The sequence below is a fragment of the Vidua macroura genome, chromosome 6, assembly GCF_024509145.1.
Source record: "Vidua macroura isolate BioBank_ID:100142 chromosome 6, ASM2450914v1, whole genome shotgun sequence".
NCBI lineage: Eukaryota > Metazoa > Chordata > Aves > Passeriformes > Viduidae > Vidua > Vidua macroura.
The window spans coordinates 43987664-44006844 of NC_071576.1; the positions used below are offsets into that span (position 1 = coordinate 43987664).

Here is a 19181-nt window from a genome sequence, read left to right on the forward strand (position 1 = left end):
TAAAATAAACCCATTAACTGCTGACTTACAAAATACCCTGGCGTCTTTGTATGCAGAGGCAGAACACAGTTGTCAGAGGATTTCTTTCCTTCCTCTACAGAAAGAATAATTAGGACCAGCCCTAACCAGAATGTTATGTGCTAAAGAGACACTTGGCAATTGTCTCCTAAAAATATTGCAGGCAAAATTCAAACTAATTAGTACAGAGGCTGTTGTTGTTGACAAGGGACACACAAAAAACATCCCTATCATGTGAAAAACTGCAAAAGCACAATTTTGGAACTGGTATTGTGGAAAGGGTTTCACATCCACAAAGGTAGACATGACAGCTGCACATCCTTTCTCTGCTTTAATCAAGTATTCATTTTCAGAACTTCAAGAAAATACAGATGAAACAATCAGCCTGCATTACTTCATGAAAACATCACATTCCCATAAAACATACAGAGACTCTCTTAAATATGCTTGCTGCTTTAGACAGTATTCCACTAGTCTGGATCACATTTATTTGAAACTTTTCAAGACAAAGGAATAACAGAAGCTGATCACAGGCTCCTTAGCATTTTTAGGAGAGATCCTCATTCTTCTTAGGCACCAAGCAAGGATAGACCAAGACACAGTGAGATTTGTCAGTCACAGCTGATTTGTCTGTCAGCACCCAGAAGGAAGGGCTGGATCTTGCTGGGTGCTGCACTCTTCAAATGTTGCTTCAATGAGCCAGGAATGGTTGTCAAGATCTTACTGGGTTGATCTTAAACTGAACCAACTTGTAGCTATTGTCTGCTTCTGGGGTAAAGCTGAACTCATCACTAACTCCCTGAGCATCGGTGGAGCCTGTGGGAGGCCAGCGGAGCAGACAAGGTCACACAGCATTCACCTCAGCCTGGCTTGGAATTTGCAAGCAGAAAAAAATGATCACAGCACTCAACATGACTATCCAGCTGAAGATTTCTCTCCCACTAACAGCTGGACTTACATTTCACCTCAGTGTGGAATCAGGTTTATTTTGGAAGCTTATTTTAAAGTCCAATGTGGTTTTAGCAATATTATTTCTAGTTACAATTTAGAGATGGCATTTTCTTTAATTCTGATTAATCTGTTAAATAAATATGCAAATATATCAAGTTCTCTATATAAAAATACATACACACAACAAACAACCCCTCATAATAAAAGCAAGATTAATAAAAATATGTACTGTATTATACATATGAAATGGCCATCTAGTTTTGAAACTATAATGAAACAATTACACATAAGTCACAGGACATAATCTAAAAAGAATCAGCATATATAAAATAATGGCATTGCCTCTTGAGCAGCTCTCATTTAAAAATATACAAAGAACCCAACCAGTGTTGCCTGTGATTTTATAGCAACTGACTATAAGATAAATTGTGAAGAAGTTTGCGGATTTCTTCATTCAACATCTGAACAGGAAGATGAATAATGTGCCACCAATTTTTTGGTTTTTTAAAAGAGAAGTTTAGCCTCCAAGACAGTGAAATATGTCCTTCTCACTGAGACTGATATTCAGTTAGGATTTAAAGATTTTCATTCTTTCTCTAGATTGCCATACTTTGTGGAATGAGTACATAACCGCAGTTTAAACACAGCCTTCAGCAGATCATTTTGATTTCCAATGACAAATAGAAAAGTGTACTTAAAAACATTAAACAAAAATCAATGCACTGTTCACAGATGAAATACCTGACTTGCATGAAGTCAGAAAACGTCCTATGTGTATTTTAAAACATCACCTTGTCTTGGGACTTTTGGCCCAGATGTAAATTGCCCTGAGGAGATCTGCCAGCAGATATCAGGCACTTGAGCATTTCCATGAAGCACATGGGAAACTGCTCAAGGGCTGTGACTCAGAAATATAATCAATAGTCTTGTGCTTTATGTTCTGGTTAAGATCAGTGCTAGCTAAAGTCAGTATTTAGCCACCTGAATATTCATCCTCCGAACTGCTTCAGATGGAGAACACAATATAACATACTTTAGCAGAACAGTTTCAAAGACAGGGGCTATGGTCAGTGAACAGAACTCCTGAACAGCCCTGCTACAGACCATCCACATCCCACAGCTGACACAGACCAAGATTTTTCCCTTCATTTCCTGGAGGGAGTCCAATTAGAAGTTACAATTCTCCCTCCATTCCAATAAGCTTTCTTAAAAATGGCACAGACCACTGGTAGTAAATAATTTTTTTCCTGACAATTCATAGCAATATAATGCACAGCATCATAGCTTAATACAAATACTTTACATAACAGACACAAAAGGACGTAACAAAAGCAGGTAACAATGCAGCTCAGCTACTCTATATTACATGGCTGGGAAGAGTTTCCTTTCATTTGCTTTGATCTTTTCTGTAGAAATTGAACTTCTGGTACCAAAAAACAAGCAATATTTCTTTTTGGTGTTTTAAAAAAGCTGATGGAAAAAATGTACATGAAATAGAATTCAGAGGAAATGAGGGAGATCATAGAAAAGCAACTTTTAAAATATCAGCAATCTCATATAATATAATAGTTATAGGGGGAAAAATTTAATAGGCTCAGCATCTCCTTAGTAAAATGGAGCAGAATATAGAGACCTATTTTCAGGAGTAAAATACTGTCAGCTTCCCTAGTGATCTCAATTGCTTGATTTGTGCATATGTGATAGAGCTGGGGTCATTTTGTTTTATTCATTATCTTAACTAACAGGCTCATTAAAAACATGCACAAACTTAGACCAATGAATGAGGCAGGGAGAAGAGCAATGAACACTTCAAAAACTGAAGGATAATTGTACAGGTTGCTAGGATAATAAAGAATAGAAGTTTATTATGTTTCAGCTCATGTTTTCATGCCTTTATTACCCCTCCAGAGAAGACTTGCTGTATGTCCATAGATATTTAAAAATAAAGATAAATAAATTTCATCCTTCTGGGTTTCCCTCGTTGCAGACCAAGCCACACATAATTATAAAATGTCACTTTTTGTTTATACTGGCAGATTCTGAATGTACCCACTGCTATTCCTGGCTGGAAGGCATTTCTGAAGGATTCTGCTGTTGCAGACATTGTAGAAGATGCCTTTTGGGTTTAAATTTGATTTTTTTACTCTTGACATTTTTCCTCACTTACTTCTGTACCATGGCATGTTTAATACTTTAAATATCTGTAAGATGGAGTGTCTGGATACTTCATTAGCTCCACACAGTGAAGACCTTCCATTTGAGGAATAATGATGTAAACTTGTATGCCTCCTAACATCCAGGACACAGTGAGAGTCCTCTGTGAAGGGACTGGGAACTGAAAGCATTTTGCAGCTCTTGGGGGTGTATTTCAGAAAGCACATGTCAATTTTTAAACTCAGATATCATTGCAAAGTGACTAAAAGAAATAGAACTTAGGCTTATGTTCAAAAGACATCAGTAGCACAGTGCATCTGTGAATTCCTGTTCAAGTTCCACATGATTTTGGTTTCCCCAGCCCTGATCTGCTTGGCAGTGTGGTACCATTACACTCCAGTCTTCATGTCCAACTCGTGATGATTTTGTGTTTCATTAACAGTCAGGAATTCATCACATGCTTGTGTTCGGTCATTTGACTGCTCTTTATGAACCAAGTGCACCATTTCTTGTGATTTGCTGATATCTCCATTTAATTCACTTGTCTTCCTGTCCTCCACTGCCCCTTTGCCATTGTTAATCACTAGCTTTTTCTTCTGCCCACATCTAGAAAGAAATAAAAATAAAATATTATAAATAGAGTCTAACAAAAATAATAAAAAACTGAAGGTCAATATTTAGGAAAAGGTGATTGGAAATTAAACTTGTCTGCCTGCCAGTACAGACTTGCACCATACAAAGCATAAAGTTTCTCCAAACTGCATATTTTATTTTTGAAGGCATCCACCATTATATGAACAAAATTTATCAGGAGCTCACTTATTTAATTTGTATTTACTGTTACTACATGTAGCAATAACATTCATTACTGAAGGCTAGAAATTTTTTTTCTATCATTTGAATTTATCCACATTTATGAACTTTGTAAATAGCCCCACTATGAGGACACCTTCAAAATCCAGGTTTGGGACCACAGCTTTGAAAATGCACAAATTCTTAAGCAAGCAGAAAATCTGGATCAAGCTCTCACCTCATTAAACAAGACAACTGTTTTTTTCTTTGTCTTAGCATGTCAAACTTAGAAGCCAACCAACAGTAAGGAAATACAGAGAAGTACTCTTGCTGCTGTCTGCAGCAGAGCTCCTTGGGATGTTCAGGTAGGAAACAGGTACTGTGCTTTTAAAGTTACACTCACTGCAGGGCTGCCCAATAAACCTTATATGTAGCTCTGAATTAAAACACACGCATACATACAATCTTTTAAAGAGTCACCAGTCCAAAGCTGATGGTTATCGTGGACTGGGTATCCTTCAGTGTAGTAAAAGAGCACTACTTGCACAGCTGTCAGATTTACTGTTTAGATGACTCTCTGGCTACACAGTGCTGGATTATCCTACTTGTCTTCTAACAGCCTTGTGTAAATTGAATATGAAGAGCCCAGCATGCCTAAGAGGGACAATGTGTCTGTGAAGTTGGACTTTTAAGTACTTTCTTCTTAAATGAAGCATATTTTTTCCCGAAGGGCTGATCTGGCTGTTTAATTTTACTATTATGCTTCTGAAATACTATTTTTTTCATGCCTACTGACTCATAGATGAGGGTTATTTTATCTGAAGTAGCTCAGTTCACTCTGCTAATGCTACACACACCCTTGGGAATGATTTCCTGCTCTGCGGCCATAAAATTCCAAAAGACGCCAGCAAGGAGCTGTGGAGCTCCACAGCCTCTTAAAGAGCAGCTCAGAGTGTTCTGCAACCAACAGTCTAGGAAAAAATGTGCTCACTGCTTCCTGCACAAAAATCTCCACATATTATATGGTCATTCTGATAAAAAAGGAGTTAAAATCCAACATTCAAGTTGCAAATAATTACTCTGTTAAAAAGCTCAATTTTAACATTCAAGTAGCAAAAAGCTGTTGAAGACAATTGGGGAGTAACCTCAGAACAGGTCCCAGAGGAAAGAAAGAGGTAAGAATATTATAGCCCATCCTTCAGGCTAGGGTTTTTCCAATTTCCCAGCTAACTTTGCACAGATCAGTGCATTACTTTTCATCCTCAGCTTCCTCATCTGTAAAATGGAGTACGTAAAGCTACTGAGAGCTCTGAGAGCAATGTTAGCATATATGCTTGTGACTGCCAGCTGTGATACTGGCACCTGTTCAGAAGAAACAGAGTAACAGGTTTTCACAGGATTGCTTTGATGGTCTAAGACAGCCCTTCACACTACACACAGACAACGCTTTAATGGTGGAGGATTATTCCTGGCTCATCCTGTGGTTGTTACTCTCTATATTCATCTGATAATTTCACTCTCTGTGAACACAATTTTTCCATTAATAACTAATGAAGAGAGTGTAATTGATTTTCTGTGATCTACACACAGTTTCTATTTGAAAGACTAAACAGTTCATATAGGTGCTGACTTCATGTGAGTGGTTCCAGGTGAGTGTGAAGGCACCTGTGCAGGACATGGTGACCTGGGCCCCCACACTACAAGCTACTGAGCTCTGCAGAGGATGCTCTTTCCTGTGGTTTGCTACTCTGCTCTTTGAGAAAGCTTTGGAGACTCTCAAGGAAGAAAAAAGTAAGGCAATGTGTTTTGGAAATGTAAAGGGGTGGCCTTACCTTCTGCGACTGTTAACAGCAACGCACACTGCAAGGATCAATGCAAGCACCACGAGAGCAGCAACGATGATCAGCCAATCTGTAGGGACAGAGGAGGGAGGGGAAGAGAGCGTGTGAATGTATCTAATGAGGTTTTGCAATTTCACAGAACTGCAGAAACACCATCTCTTCTACTTCCTTTAAGCTGTCACACTCTTTTCCTAGCTTCCATGAATGTTTGGTGTACGAAGTCTTTCCGTGGAAAGCAAACATATTTTCATCACTCAGCTATACACAGGCCAGCTCAGATTAAACACCCCATCACTGTTGTCACCTGCAAGCACTTTGGTGGGCATAGGTGAAGAGGAGCTGTTTCACTGATTTACTCCAATGGCAAAAGAAAAGGCTTAGCATGACACACCTACAATCTCAGGCACAGAAGCAGGATGAGTTTTAGCACATTTTTAGTAAAGCAGGTTTCACAACCTTCCCAGTAGCCTACTCTCTACTACCATTATAGCTCTGCTACCATTACAGATGGGGGTCCTCTCCCCAGAGCTATGGCCTGTATTTTCTTTGTTTGAAACAACCGTTCCTTGTTTAACAAGACTTGTACATTTAATTCGCAACAAATTACTCTTCTAATTAGTTAATTATTAGTACTCCATGGTGAAAAACTGATAGGCATTCTTTTCATAGCATGTTCTTCTTATATCTCCCTTCAGTTTTCCCTGCAAATGATGAGTTCTTCAACAGGTGCTTCAAAGGTTAACTTCCCAAAATTTTCTGTGTGCTCTTCTCCATTTTTTTCTCCATGTGACTAATGCAATGCCTTGAACTGAACACAGAGTTTCAGCTCTGGACTTGCTTGGCCTAAGTACGGTGGGATAATTACTTTCTCTGTTTAAAAAATGACTTTACCACTAATAAGTTCCAGAATATATTTGCATTCTTTTGCAGCTGTATCATGGTGTTGGCTTCTTTTTATTCTGTTTTAGTCTGCATGCTCTCTTCTGGAGAACTTGTCTCAGATGTTATTTTTGCTGAACATTCTCATGGATATGATACTATGCATATAAATTTACTGAGTTTTGCCTGATTTAATTTCAGTTTATAAAAGTTAATTGAATCTTAATCCCATTCCCCAAATGCATGGTTTCTCTCATCTTAATATTGCTGAAAAATATGAGTTACATCACGCTTCGTCTTTCAGACTACTTGTGAAATGCTTCATATTATCTGATTCAGAACAAAGGCTGAACAGCTGCATTAGACGTTCATTTTCATATCTTACTTCAGTTCATATGAAGACAATTCTGTCCTTGGATTTTTAAAACATTTGACCCACCTGGTACACGGGCCGACCTTGATTGTGAATCTATTTTTGTTGTGGCGGTCTCTCCAGGGGAAGTAGTGGATTCATAATGTCCCTTGTGTGGTCCTTGGTTACTATAAACACTAGAGGTACAGCCTAAAGAATAAAAAAATCCCATCCATTAGGCCAAACATGCTTGATGGATATTTAACAGCAACTTAAGACTGGAACAATGTAAAAATCATACTCTGGAAAGTCCATGCTGAAGCAGTTAATGAGTGTTTATACTGAAAACTATCACATAGACTATAAGCATGACACTCATCTGAACTATGGGTAGCTTTAATATTTTGAGAAGCAAAACTCATGGTATTTTTTTCCTAATAGAAAAAATTGTTTTCTGCAAACTTAGATGTGGATCCTCTTGTCCTTTTTAATCAGTTGGGTCATTTGGTTCCAAGATGGTATTAGATCTTAAATAAGTCTCTTATATTTTCTAAGCTGGCCATACTACTTAAACTTTTAGGCATTACATTCCTGGCCCACGCTATTACCATAAGGGTATCCCAAGTCTAAAATTACCAGCAGACTATATATATACAGTAATTTCATTTGGGAATACTGCTTCATTATCACTACAAAAAATATATTATAGATCTCCATCTCTCTGAATTCTTCCAGACTCTAAGAAATTAAACTCTAACTCTAATCAGCTGTAAAGTTATTTTTCTTTAACACACAACTAATTTCTGTCCAGTATTTCTGATCTCATTTCCTAGTAACAGCTGGCAAATGCAAAACTGAGAAGCATGTTTTATTCCCTCTGTGAAGCACAGCCAGCAAGCAGTTCATGAGTTTTCCAGATGTTTTTATTATTTTTATTAACAAGAAACTTATTGACTGGCGTGTTGTTTGGTGCTATCTCACAACAAAGGACAGAGTACAAATTCAACAATGAAGAGTCTTGATCTAGCAGCAAAGAAAGCTGACCAAGAGGGACCTACTAACTTGTCTATACTACATCTCAGCAGATTTTTTTTAAAGTGCTTTGTATCATCTTTGAAAAATGCCAGAGCTTTTTCTCCACAAAACCCCATAGAAAGGCATTCAGACATTTATTAAAATTTGTGTGCTCAGAAACCTGCTACATTTGCTGCTCCCCTGAGCACTGAGAAGAAGCACCAAGGGTCAGCCATGTTCCCTGCTGTTCTGGCTCTGGGGAGCTGCTTGCAAGTGGCAGGGACTGAACCTCAAACGATCTCAAGATTTCATTTTGGTAAAATACTAGACTTTTTTTTCTTTATGGGCAATTATTTTTTTTCTCTTCAGTGGACTGACTTTTTATTCTGTGGACACCTGGACACTTAGAGTGATGTCTGACCACAGCTTAAACATTCATGTAGAAAAAAAAAGCAAGTGGAAAAAAGTGGAACAGTACATCAAACCATTCATTTGATCAGAGAGGGCCTTTACCAATACATTCCTGAATCTCTTCCATTCCATTTCATGTACACTGGGCAACATTACAAACGAAAGAACCCTTCAATAAGCTTTTTAATGACAATGGTAGTGCCTTAGTAATTCCTGTATACTGTGTTCTTAAAACGCACCAAGAGAAGGTAAATGAAAAAAGGAAGAGTCCACAGAAAATGGCTTTCTGAGCCTTTTGCCAGGGTACTGATAATATTCCCACTGAGAAAGATATTCCCACTGGAAAAGATTCAAAACAGTTCTTACAGGTTTTATGTGCTTAAAACAGAAAGGTAGCAAACATTTTTTCATAGTGTGTAATGTCTGCACATAAAATTAAAAAGGCAGCTTAAGTGAATTAAGTGAATAGGGCCTGTGAAATGTAAAAAAACAGTTTTAGTAGGAAAACATTATTTAAAACAGATTTAGCTTTCCGATAAAATTCTGACAAATACGTATTTTGCGTTTATAGTGTTATGCCTATGTCAAAATACTATAACCAGGCAATTTTGTTAAAGTTGAATTTACTGGTTTATACAAAATTCTTGAAAAAATAATTAGCCCAAGTTCTACCTCACAATATATTAATTAATTCTAATGAATTATTAAAAGAATTAGCTTTCAAGTGTTTTTTGTATAATGCTGTAAAAATATAGGTGCATAATCTTGTTTATACACAATGAATGTCCACAGAGCATTGGCGAAATTCTACTCTGGAATGGTTCCACTAACTTCCAAGAAAGTGCATGAAAACAGTGTTTGGATTAGCTGAATTTACTGTTAGCATGGTTATTTGTATGGAAACTACATTTGGGAATAAGGAAAAGTCCCTTCATTTCCCATATTATTAGCATGTGACCACACATAAAAAAGTACCAAAGGCATGTAGTATAATAAGCAAACACTGTTAACTGCACTAACTTCATCAGAAGAATAACTCTTTGAAAAACAAGGCTGTTCACAAATGAAATGTCAGTTACAGCCCAGTAACAGCTGCAATTAATCACTGGAAAAATGCCAACAGCACATATAGCTAGGGAAAAAATGGTGTCACAGAGAATTACCTTTCTTTTGTACGTATTCAGCTAATTTAGAAGGTAACAAATGGGGAAAAAGTGACGGATAGTTAAGGGTTACATAGCTATCATTCGTGCCCAGAAAAAAAAAAGGAAAACAAAATACTATCATGAGCAGAAAGTTTGCACTTCTTCATTTCAATAGTTGTGTTACCACATGCTGATAACAGAATATAAGAAAAGCTTATTTGCAAAATACTATTTTCTGCCTTTAGCTAATGCTTTTACTAGAAAGACATACCATTCATGACATCTTATCAGCAGGTTAAAACCAGTAACAAAACCCAAAAAGGAAATCATAATATGACAACCATTTACAATTATGCTTAGTACATATTTTTGGACAATAGCCATTGTCCACAATAACTTACTGATGGATAAATGAAAATGGTTATAATTCATTATTCTTACTGGTAGTAAGAGGAGTCTGCAAGGGAATAGAACGGTCCTCAATGTCTGAAAAAACTCCAGGTATCCCATGGACATGGAAACCATCTGTGGTGTTTGCTGGTTCACCTTCCCTTCCAGGTGCAGTGCCAAGTGCCAGTGGCTCCTTGGTTGCTTTCTCTTGGTCAGCATCATCCACGGATTCTACGACTGCCATGATGGTGGCATGATCAGGGAGCACTCACAAAAAACACCACCCATATCATTTCCTGGGCTACAGCAAGCCAGAAAGCACCTTCACCTTCCTCATGCAAAGCACAGAAGGAGGAGAGAGGACATGAAGGTGTCTCCTTCTTCTTCCACACTGTCACTGGCTTCTGAGAGACCCTTAATCTCCACATCTATGCTCAGCATTTTGGAGCAAGATGCTGGCGACATATACAGATCCCAGTGACAGATGGAAAGGGGAGACCTTTAGAAGAAGAGACTTTAGCAGTAACAACCTGACCCTGTAACTCAGGAGTGAGCGGCCTCACCTCTGTCGGTCTTGCCTGGCAATACACAGGGGAAGAGAAGTAAGAAACTGATGGCAGAATTTAAGGGATGTAATTCTTCTATGAATGCACTGCCCTCACCACTGGAACACCACTGCCCAGTGATGGTGCTGCTGCTGAGTTGCAGGACCAAGTCATCTGATTAACCTGCCAGAGCACCTCCACCACACCAGTCAGGGTGCCAAAGCACATCCAGCCTGATCCCACTGATGCACAAGAAAGGAAGATGAGGCTGGAGATTCAGAATCACCAAAAGTGCATGTCTCACAGAACATTTGGGAGATCACCCAAAAATATGCTTCAGCAAAGCTCAGAAACCACTAAGTGCACCAGCAAGGAGTCCCTTATGCCTTGTTCACAGATCCTATGACAGATTTTTCACTGCAAGTCCACACTAAGAATGAAGATTCCCCAGGATGAGAAAGCTAGTGCAAGGAGTCATCTTCAGCAGAGATAATGTCTCATTTCACACCAGACATGAGAAATGAGTATGATCTATTATTCTTGCTGGTACCCATCAGAAGAGAGTCATTACCAGTTTTGGTCACACTGGCTGTGGTCCCGTGGAGGACTTCATCTCTGGGCATATCCGTGGGATTTGTGATGCCTTCCGTGCCCTGCCCCAGTTCATCATCCAAAAGCAGAGGTGTTTGAGTTGTGTCTTTGTGGTGGGCACCCTCAGGAGACGAAGCAGCTGTTACCGCAAGGTGAGGTGCCCATGCTCCCTGGGTTATATCTTCTGGTGCCAGAATGTCAGTGGAGGCTGTGACTGTTGTGATGATGGCCAAGTTAACTTCAAAAACATTTTAAAAATGCACCTTACATATTAGTCCCTCTTTATTTTTAGTACACTCTGCCTTTTTAATTTATTTGCCTATGTAGACTATGCAGTGAGAAGAAAAACAAAACAAAACAAAACAAAGCCACAAGCAAAGAATATCCTCTGCAAATGACACGCTCTTTTTGGCTTGTCTCTTCCTTCACTAATATTCACAATGCAGCCTAAAATACTGTTTTTGAAAATACCTAGTGAACACTGTTTAGAAGTGAGAAAACAGCAATATTATTTTCAGAATGAGTATAACAATTCCTGTTGTTACACAGGAATCAGATTAGAATGACTTAATTAATAACATATGAACAAACTGCAAAATCATACTTGGGTTTTCATATTTGCAACTGACCTGTCAAACTTCATAAAGCTTGAAAGCAGTGAACTGGGAAACTTTGCAGAATCTCATTCATATTTAGAAAACATGAGCAGATGATAGAGAACACAAGATTTTTAAGCTACAAATTGTATTTATAATCCACACAATTTTTAGTTTTCAGAGCTCTCTGTCAAATCCTAAATGCTGAGGATTAAATAATCCATACAAAAATGGATTTTGAGGAAGAAAAGCAAAAGGATAACAGCAAACTTTTCCTTAGAATGTCTTTTCTAGAAAATGCAGGAAGAAAAGATGCAAGAAGTTCCAAACAACTACAGTGTGATAAAAAAATACCTTATTGTATTAAATAAAAAAGCAGTATTTTGAATGAGGATAATTTTAAATGGATAACATGCAGAGTTTGGGAATTTAAGTTAGACCCTTGCAGAACTACATGAACAAACTCCAATAAATTATTTCAAATTTTACAGTATTAAGAGAATATATTGAAATATTAAGACCAGGAACGATCAGACATGAAAAACAAACATTTACACTACCAGCCACCTCCAAAAGCAACTGTTTTCTCAGTTAAAAATACACCTGAGCAAAGTCGGGAGACATAACAGGGCACACAGGAAAAAAAATATCCTTAAACAGACAGGAATTCCTGTTGGGATATTCACATGCAACAAAATTATAAAAGCATTTGCACTGCAATTTCACAACAAGAATGCACAATTTGAAGATGAGAAAGACACGGAAAGAAGTCAGTTTCAGAAGAAATAATGTCTCATTTCACACTAGACATGAGAAATGAGTACAAACCATTATTTTTACTGGAACCCATCAGAGGAGAGTCATTACCATCTTTGATCATAGTGGCTGTGGTCCTGTGGAGATCTTCATCCCCAGGGGCATCTGTGGGATTTGTGATGCCTACAGTGTTCATTTCTGATTCATCATCCCAAGCCAGAAGTGGTTGAGTTGGCTCTTTCTGGTGGGCACCATCAGGAGAGGCAACAGCTGCTATGATGGTTTAATAACAGATGATTTAAACACAGATTATTTAATAGCTGTGAATTCCATGTGTGTGCTGCTGTGCCCTTCCCATTACCATCCCATTCAAGCCTCCTGTTCCCCTTAAAGCACTGTTACTCTTTTCTCTCCACAAAAAGGGCAGAGAAGTGAGGCCTTGTGTACATCATCAGTGCTCTCTCTCAGTTCTGGTAAGACATATCCATTTGCTGTTCTCGCCTGCTTTTTTACTTAATTAACAAGACTCCCAAGGGCAGTGGACCCAGGGAAATACACAGAGGCAGAAGTCAGAAGGATTCCCTGACCTGCATCCCAGGCTGCCTACAGAGTCTCAGCTTCCTTGGCACTGTCACTTGCTGTTACAGTGTGTTTCACATTACAGGCATCAATACTGAAATACTGACAGTCAAGAAGACATGAAGGCCTCTGCTTCTTCCTCCACACTGTCACTGGCTTCTGAGAGACCCTTAAGCTCCACATTTAAGCTCAGCATGTTGGAGTGAGATGTTGGCAAAATACACAGATTCCAGTGGCAGATGGAGAGGGGAGACCTCCAGAAGAAGAGATCACACCATGTTTTTAGAACATTATTTTGATGTTATAAATACTGTGTTATATGAGAATGCATCATTATGCTGTGTCATGCCAGTTTTATAGATTCCTGCCTCTCATCATTCTATGAAAGACCCAGAGGGATTTCAATAAAATCTATGAAAAGAACACTCTTTCTTCAGGTGAATATTCACAAAATGAATGGATTAACCTCTTGAGGTAAAAATATACATAAGCATGGATCTGACTTCATGATAAAGTCAGTCTGGCAGCACCAAATAATATAACTTATATAATGAGCTGGATGCAATTTCACAGCCATGCTTCACTAAGGAATGAAAAGCCCTCTAAGTAGTGTTGGCAAGTAAAGAACAAATGTTTTAAAAGGAGCTAAAATTTAAATCTTCCATTTCACCACCATCCAGACAGGGTGCAGAGAAAATTAATAACTCTACAGTTTATGAGATTATTTTAAGAGATCAGTAATTACTCCTGTCTACAAGTTCTTGCAATATCCTTCCAGGAGAGGCCATCTGAGAGACAGAAGTGATGCAACATACATAGCAGACATTACTACTAGTACCTGTAGTGGAAGACTCTCTTTCATGATTGCTCTCTCTGGAAGGAATAAGTCTATCTGTTACAGCACGCTGTGTGGCATAATCCTCTCTCTCATCCCAGCCTGGATACACCAATGGCTCTTGCGCTGAGTCGTTCTGTTTGGCCCCATGGCTGGGGACCATAGCTGTTATGATGATGGTGAAGCAATTATGAACTCAGTATATAAAGATCCATTTCTCACATTATGCTCCTCTTTAGTTCTTGTCTCTCTGACAGGTCTTGCTCACATGTCTACTACATTTAATGGCAAAGAGAAGTAAAGTAGACTTGCTTCTCATCCTGGTTTATATTTAGAGAAGCTGCCTACTGTCATCAGTAGGACCAACTCCTTCCTCAATCTGAGCATATGCTTTTCAGAATCAAGGTGTCTTACTGTTTTTCAAAAGTATTTCTCTGAATCTTTCTGTCAACTTTGTATTGTTGAATATTAAACCAAAATTCACGGATGCAGAATTAAAAATCTCAAAGACATAAATAACTGCAAGGATATGACCCATCAGTAAGATTTTAATCACATAATTTGAGTGTGTTGACTATATCCATTTTTTTCCCCTCAAAGTTTCACTGTTTCATTAATTGCAGCATCTCCAGGAAAACAGACAAAGAGGTGTGACAAAGGGTAGTGGTAGGTCATGGTTCAGATTCATGAATGGTGCACACAATGAATAAGAGAGCATTCAGCTAGAGAGTATCTGATCTTGTACTTATTTAGAAAAACACTATTCTTGTCAGCTAACCTGTAGCAAAAGAGTACCCAAATTGTGTTAAAAGCATAAACCTTTTTAACCCCTTCAACCCAATAAGGGGAGGAAAAAAAGCAAATTTGCCACAGTGTGTTACAATTTTAATTGCAATTAGGCCAATATATATTGCTGCAGTAGTGTAGTATAACAGATTATCAGAGACCTGTATTTGATAAGCCACGAGAGCAGATGATGACTGCGGTGCATTCACTGTTGGCAGTGCTTAGTACAGCACATCATCATTAATTCGTAAGTTTGGTATGCTCACAGGAACAGAAATTGAAATATATCATTTTTCAGTTACCACCTTCACAGTATAATTTGATCTTTCATGTTTCAATTGATTCAACCAATGAAAATGAGAACTCTCTTATTCTACATTATGCTTTGTTTTCTTCCCTTCATCACCAGTATCATCTTGCCATAGTTCAAAAGTGGAATGAGTAGACACTTTAGATAATTTTTTTTTTTTTGCTATAACTGCCATTAACAAAAACTGGGAAAAAAAAAAATACCACGTCCAATAATGGCTTGCAACAGGGAAGTGAACACAGCTCCCAAAGGAGTGAAAAGTGCAGCACACCTTATTTTTTCCATTTAAACCTTCTCTGTTTCCTGTAGACAAAACCCTGGTAGACAGTTTGTGACTGCATGACACACAACACAAAACATAGGAGACAATTACAGAATTAACCTACTAAAGGTCTTGACATGCAAGACAAATAGAAGAGAAACATCTGGGAAACATCTGAAGAATAGAGTCATTAAAAAAATAAAACCATCAAAATTGCTAAGGTTTGTTCACAGAACCTGTGTTACTGCCTCAGAATGCAAAAATGTTAGTAAAACAAAATCTTTAGAAAACCCTGAAAATTTACTAAAATATGACCTGTAATATTACCTGTAGAAGTTTCCTTTCCAAAATAATTTCCACCTGCAGTAGTAAATTCATGTTGTTCAATACTGCCAGTGGTATTTGCAGGATTTTGTTCTTGACTGATCCCTCCAGAATGAACGCTGTGTAATCGTGGATGTTGGGTTTGTCCTTGATGTTTTTCATTTTCACTTGTAACTAGTGCTGGTAAGATTGTGATTGAATCAATAATAATCAAAATACTCAACATCATCATATTTTCCTTATCATCATGGTCTACATAACAACGGCGTTTGGCTTTTGCATTTTGGCTTTTTCTTGTTGTTGAATTTCACATGAAATGAAAGATGAAAGAAAACAGAAGTCCTTTGGAAACCCTATCACACAAAAGCATCACCAGGAGCAGCAGAAGATTTAAGTACACTAGAAAGGATCCCAATGACCAGTGCAAGATAAAAGATATCCATGAACCAGAAGAGCTCATAGAAACAACAGCTAGCATCTCTACTTCATATTTATTAATACAAACTTAACTGCTGAGTTTGTGTATTCTGGGTTTTTGAAGTAAAACACTGATGAACCTTCACTTCTCAGTTATCTCAATTGCACAATTACAAAGCTGGCCCTAAGGAATTTGTAATTTCTTCTGAGATTGGATGAATTAAATAAGTAGGTTCATATAAGTAGATAAGCATACTTATTTTGAACTCAATAATAATTAAAGCTCTTACAAATAGAATTAATTCATTGCTTACTCTTTATCTTGCTGTTGTTTACACAGCAGAAGATGCAATCAGAAATCAGCTGAAGTACCACCACCATAAGCAATGTTCTAACGAAGGTTTGGAAAAGATACACCAAGAAACCTAAGATGAGCATAAGAACTTAACTGGAAATATAATTGCCTTGAGTATCAAACATTTCCATAAGTAGTATATAAAAGTAAAGCTAAGGTCCTTAATCAGAGCATGCTGGATGTGTTACATATGTCATAAGTTACCAGAGAGAGAAACTATGCTATTTCCCAAGAAGAGAAAAACAGGAGGAATATTTATCTTCACATTCAGGCAATGAAATATTTGTAAAGACAGCACTCATGTAAATGTAGCTCATTATTTTTAAATTAAACCTAATACATATATATTGTCTTACAAAAAGAGAGGCAATATTAATCAATGTATGAATACAACTGATCTAACAATACTTCACCACTAAAAGAAAGTTATCACAAAAACCATTTCTGTGTGATTACAGAACCTGTTCTAATGCCAATTGTATAAACTGCTGTTCAAAACAATCTCAGAACCAGAAAGATACAGAAAAAATAGCTTGAGAATGCATTCTGTAAGCTTTTACCTACAGAAGATTTTAGAATTGAATGTTTTGGTATCTTGGTTGGCTATTGGCACTAACACTGGTAGCAAAATGTTCATGTTCATCTGGAGGTAATATATTATCATTTGTAGGACAATTTATGTACTGGAAACACTAGCTCCTTTTTTTTTTTCTTTTGTCTTCAGATTTTACAATAGAAATTTTAAGTGGAAAAAGGGATTTTTTTTTTTCTCACCAAAAGTTACAGTCTGCTCAGTTTTATTGCACACTACTATTTGGCAGTTCAAATTTTAAAATACCAGAGAGATGAGGAAAAGTGGCAAGAAATTAACTTTAGATACATAAGATAGACATGAAATGACAGATGAATGTTACAGATGCCAGCTTTGAGGGCTCTAGTACAAATAGTGTAAAGGTATTACACTGAACAGATGAACTGTGGCTAATGGCATGGGAATTACAAACAGCTGCACCCCAAGTGTCATACATATAATTCAGTGGAATTATATCAGACATCTGAGTATCATCTGAAATACTTGATTGCTTTACCCCTGCTAGCAGAGCTAGAATACTGCTCCTTTTAATCTGTAAAGGTGGGGCTCCAATGGTCTTGTGTGGTGATTTCCAGAAGTGTTTCATGTTGTGAGTCCACAGCTGTTGGGACAATGGAGGATTCAATGCTGACTATGCTCTAAATAAATCTACTGTTCATATGTGCCATAAAGGTGATGGAAAACAGAACTTCTTGCATAGCTTAGCTGTAGTCTCTTTACTCTTCTTATCAAATCCCTTCACATCAAACCAGTTGATCTTTTCTTTGCATTTGACAGATGCAAATTTTCCCAAGAAAAATGGGAAAAACAGGCAGCAGAAGAATAATGTACAGTAGAAGCAATGCAAAACCATTAGAGCAGTTGTATAAATTTAAACTAATGTTTTAAGAGTAATGCTGGAGCTAATGAATATGGCAGATATCTCAATACATGTAAAACATGCTTGCTAAGTACTCAAGAAGTACCATGTTAGAATATCCACAACTGAGCAAAAAAGCTATGGTCAGCAAAAAAATGACAGCACCTTGAGAAGCACCAGGAAGACAATAGTCAAGTCAAGTCAAGAAAGTTATCATACAATTAAAAAGATAAAACAGAACTTCTATAAGAGTCTGTGTCCAGAGACTGAATACACTTTCACCCATGAATCATGCAGACACCACTAGGCTGTCAAAGGTATGGAATGCAGTACAGCTGTGGGACAAGTTACCAATGCAGAGTCTCAAAGATAAATAAACACCAAAACTATCTAAAGCATAGGAAGAAATATAAGAAGTCCCAAAGCAAGATGAATTCCTGATCTTGCATTTTCTACTAAAAATGGAAACCACTGCTGAAAAGAATGCAAATACTGCACTATCTTAAAAAAAATAAAAGGCTTATGAACAGCGACTGCTGATTAAATAAGAGCACAGACAACAGACACATTAAGATGTTCTTAAGTTAAATAAAATTACAGAAATGGAACAGATAAATATCTTTGTATAAGTAAAAGCATTAGAGTGTAGTCATTAACAGCAACATCTATGCTAAAAAAAATCCCCAGGGCTGGGGCCATTCCCTGGTCATAAGGCCAAGTAGCAGTTTGTGTACTTCAGTGACAGATAGCATTTACCTTTGACCTTCCTATGTGGTGTTTTTCTGGTTTTCAGACAAAGTTATTTCATCTGTGGATGGCTTTTGAATTAAAAAAAGAGTTCTTGGATGATCACTATGAGACTATACATATGAGGAAAATAAGGCTATGTATTAAAACATCTTAGTTATAATACTGGATGATGCCAAGACATCTGAGGTCACAAAACAATAAGATGATGTTAGAAGACTGAATGGGAAGTGTGCAGAAGGTATAAAATGTGAGACTGTTTTATTGACAATTACCAGTGAAAAAGGGACTTTGGGTTTGGCCTTTCCAAATTGTGCCTGAGCATCTTCCACAGAAAGGAAGTCTGCTATGGAATAGATGTAGGTTATATATAACATAAACTAGAATTATTTTAATACGTAAAAAAAATAATAGAATGAAAGATAAACTTCTTTGTCTTGGAAAATCATGAGTAAATGCAAACATATGAATAAACATGAAACTGAGATACTAATTTTAAGTAGTCAAAGAACAGACAATATTTTAATCCTAGGGACCTGAGATAAATTTCCAGCCACAAAAGAGGTATTTCTGAAGGGAAAAGCTGAAGAGAAGACCATCCAATTTTCACCAAATAAATGGGTGACAAAGGAGGAGAAACATCAGGTAGAACAGGAAAATCAAGAAAGAAACAATCCAAA

At 37.4% G+C, this 19181-nt stretch overlaps 1 protein-coding gene across 1 annotated transcript in view; it reads right to left on the minus strand.

The window, feature by feature from the left end:
- Window positions 1–334: 334 nt before the first annotated feature.
- CD44 (CD44 molecule (Indian blood group)) overlaps window positions 335–19181 on the minus strand; it is a 51188-nt gene continuing 32341 nt past the window's right edge. The window contains exons 11-18 of the mRNA XM_053980840.1: window positions 15535–15711; window positions 13853–14014; window positions 12508–12708; window positions 11064–11297; window positions 9999–10184; window positions 7075–7197; window positions 5748–5826; window positions 335–3729 (exon numbers count right to left, since the gene is read on the minus strand). Coding sequence (XP_053836815.1) covers window positions 3513–3729; window positions 5748–5826; window positions 7075–7197; window positions 9999–10184; window positions 11064–11297; window positions 12508–12708; window positions 13853–14014; window positions 15535–15711 — 1379 coding nt within the window. The 3' untranslated portion in view covers window positions 335–3512. The remainder of the gene's footprint in view (window positions 3730–5747; window positions 5827–7074; window positions 7198–9998; window positions 10185–11063; window positions 11298–12507; window positions 12709–13852; window positions 14015–15534; window positions 15712–19181) is intronic.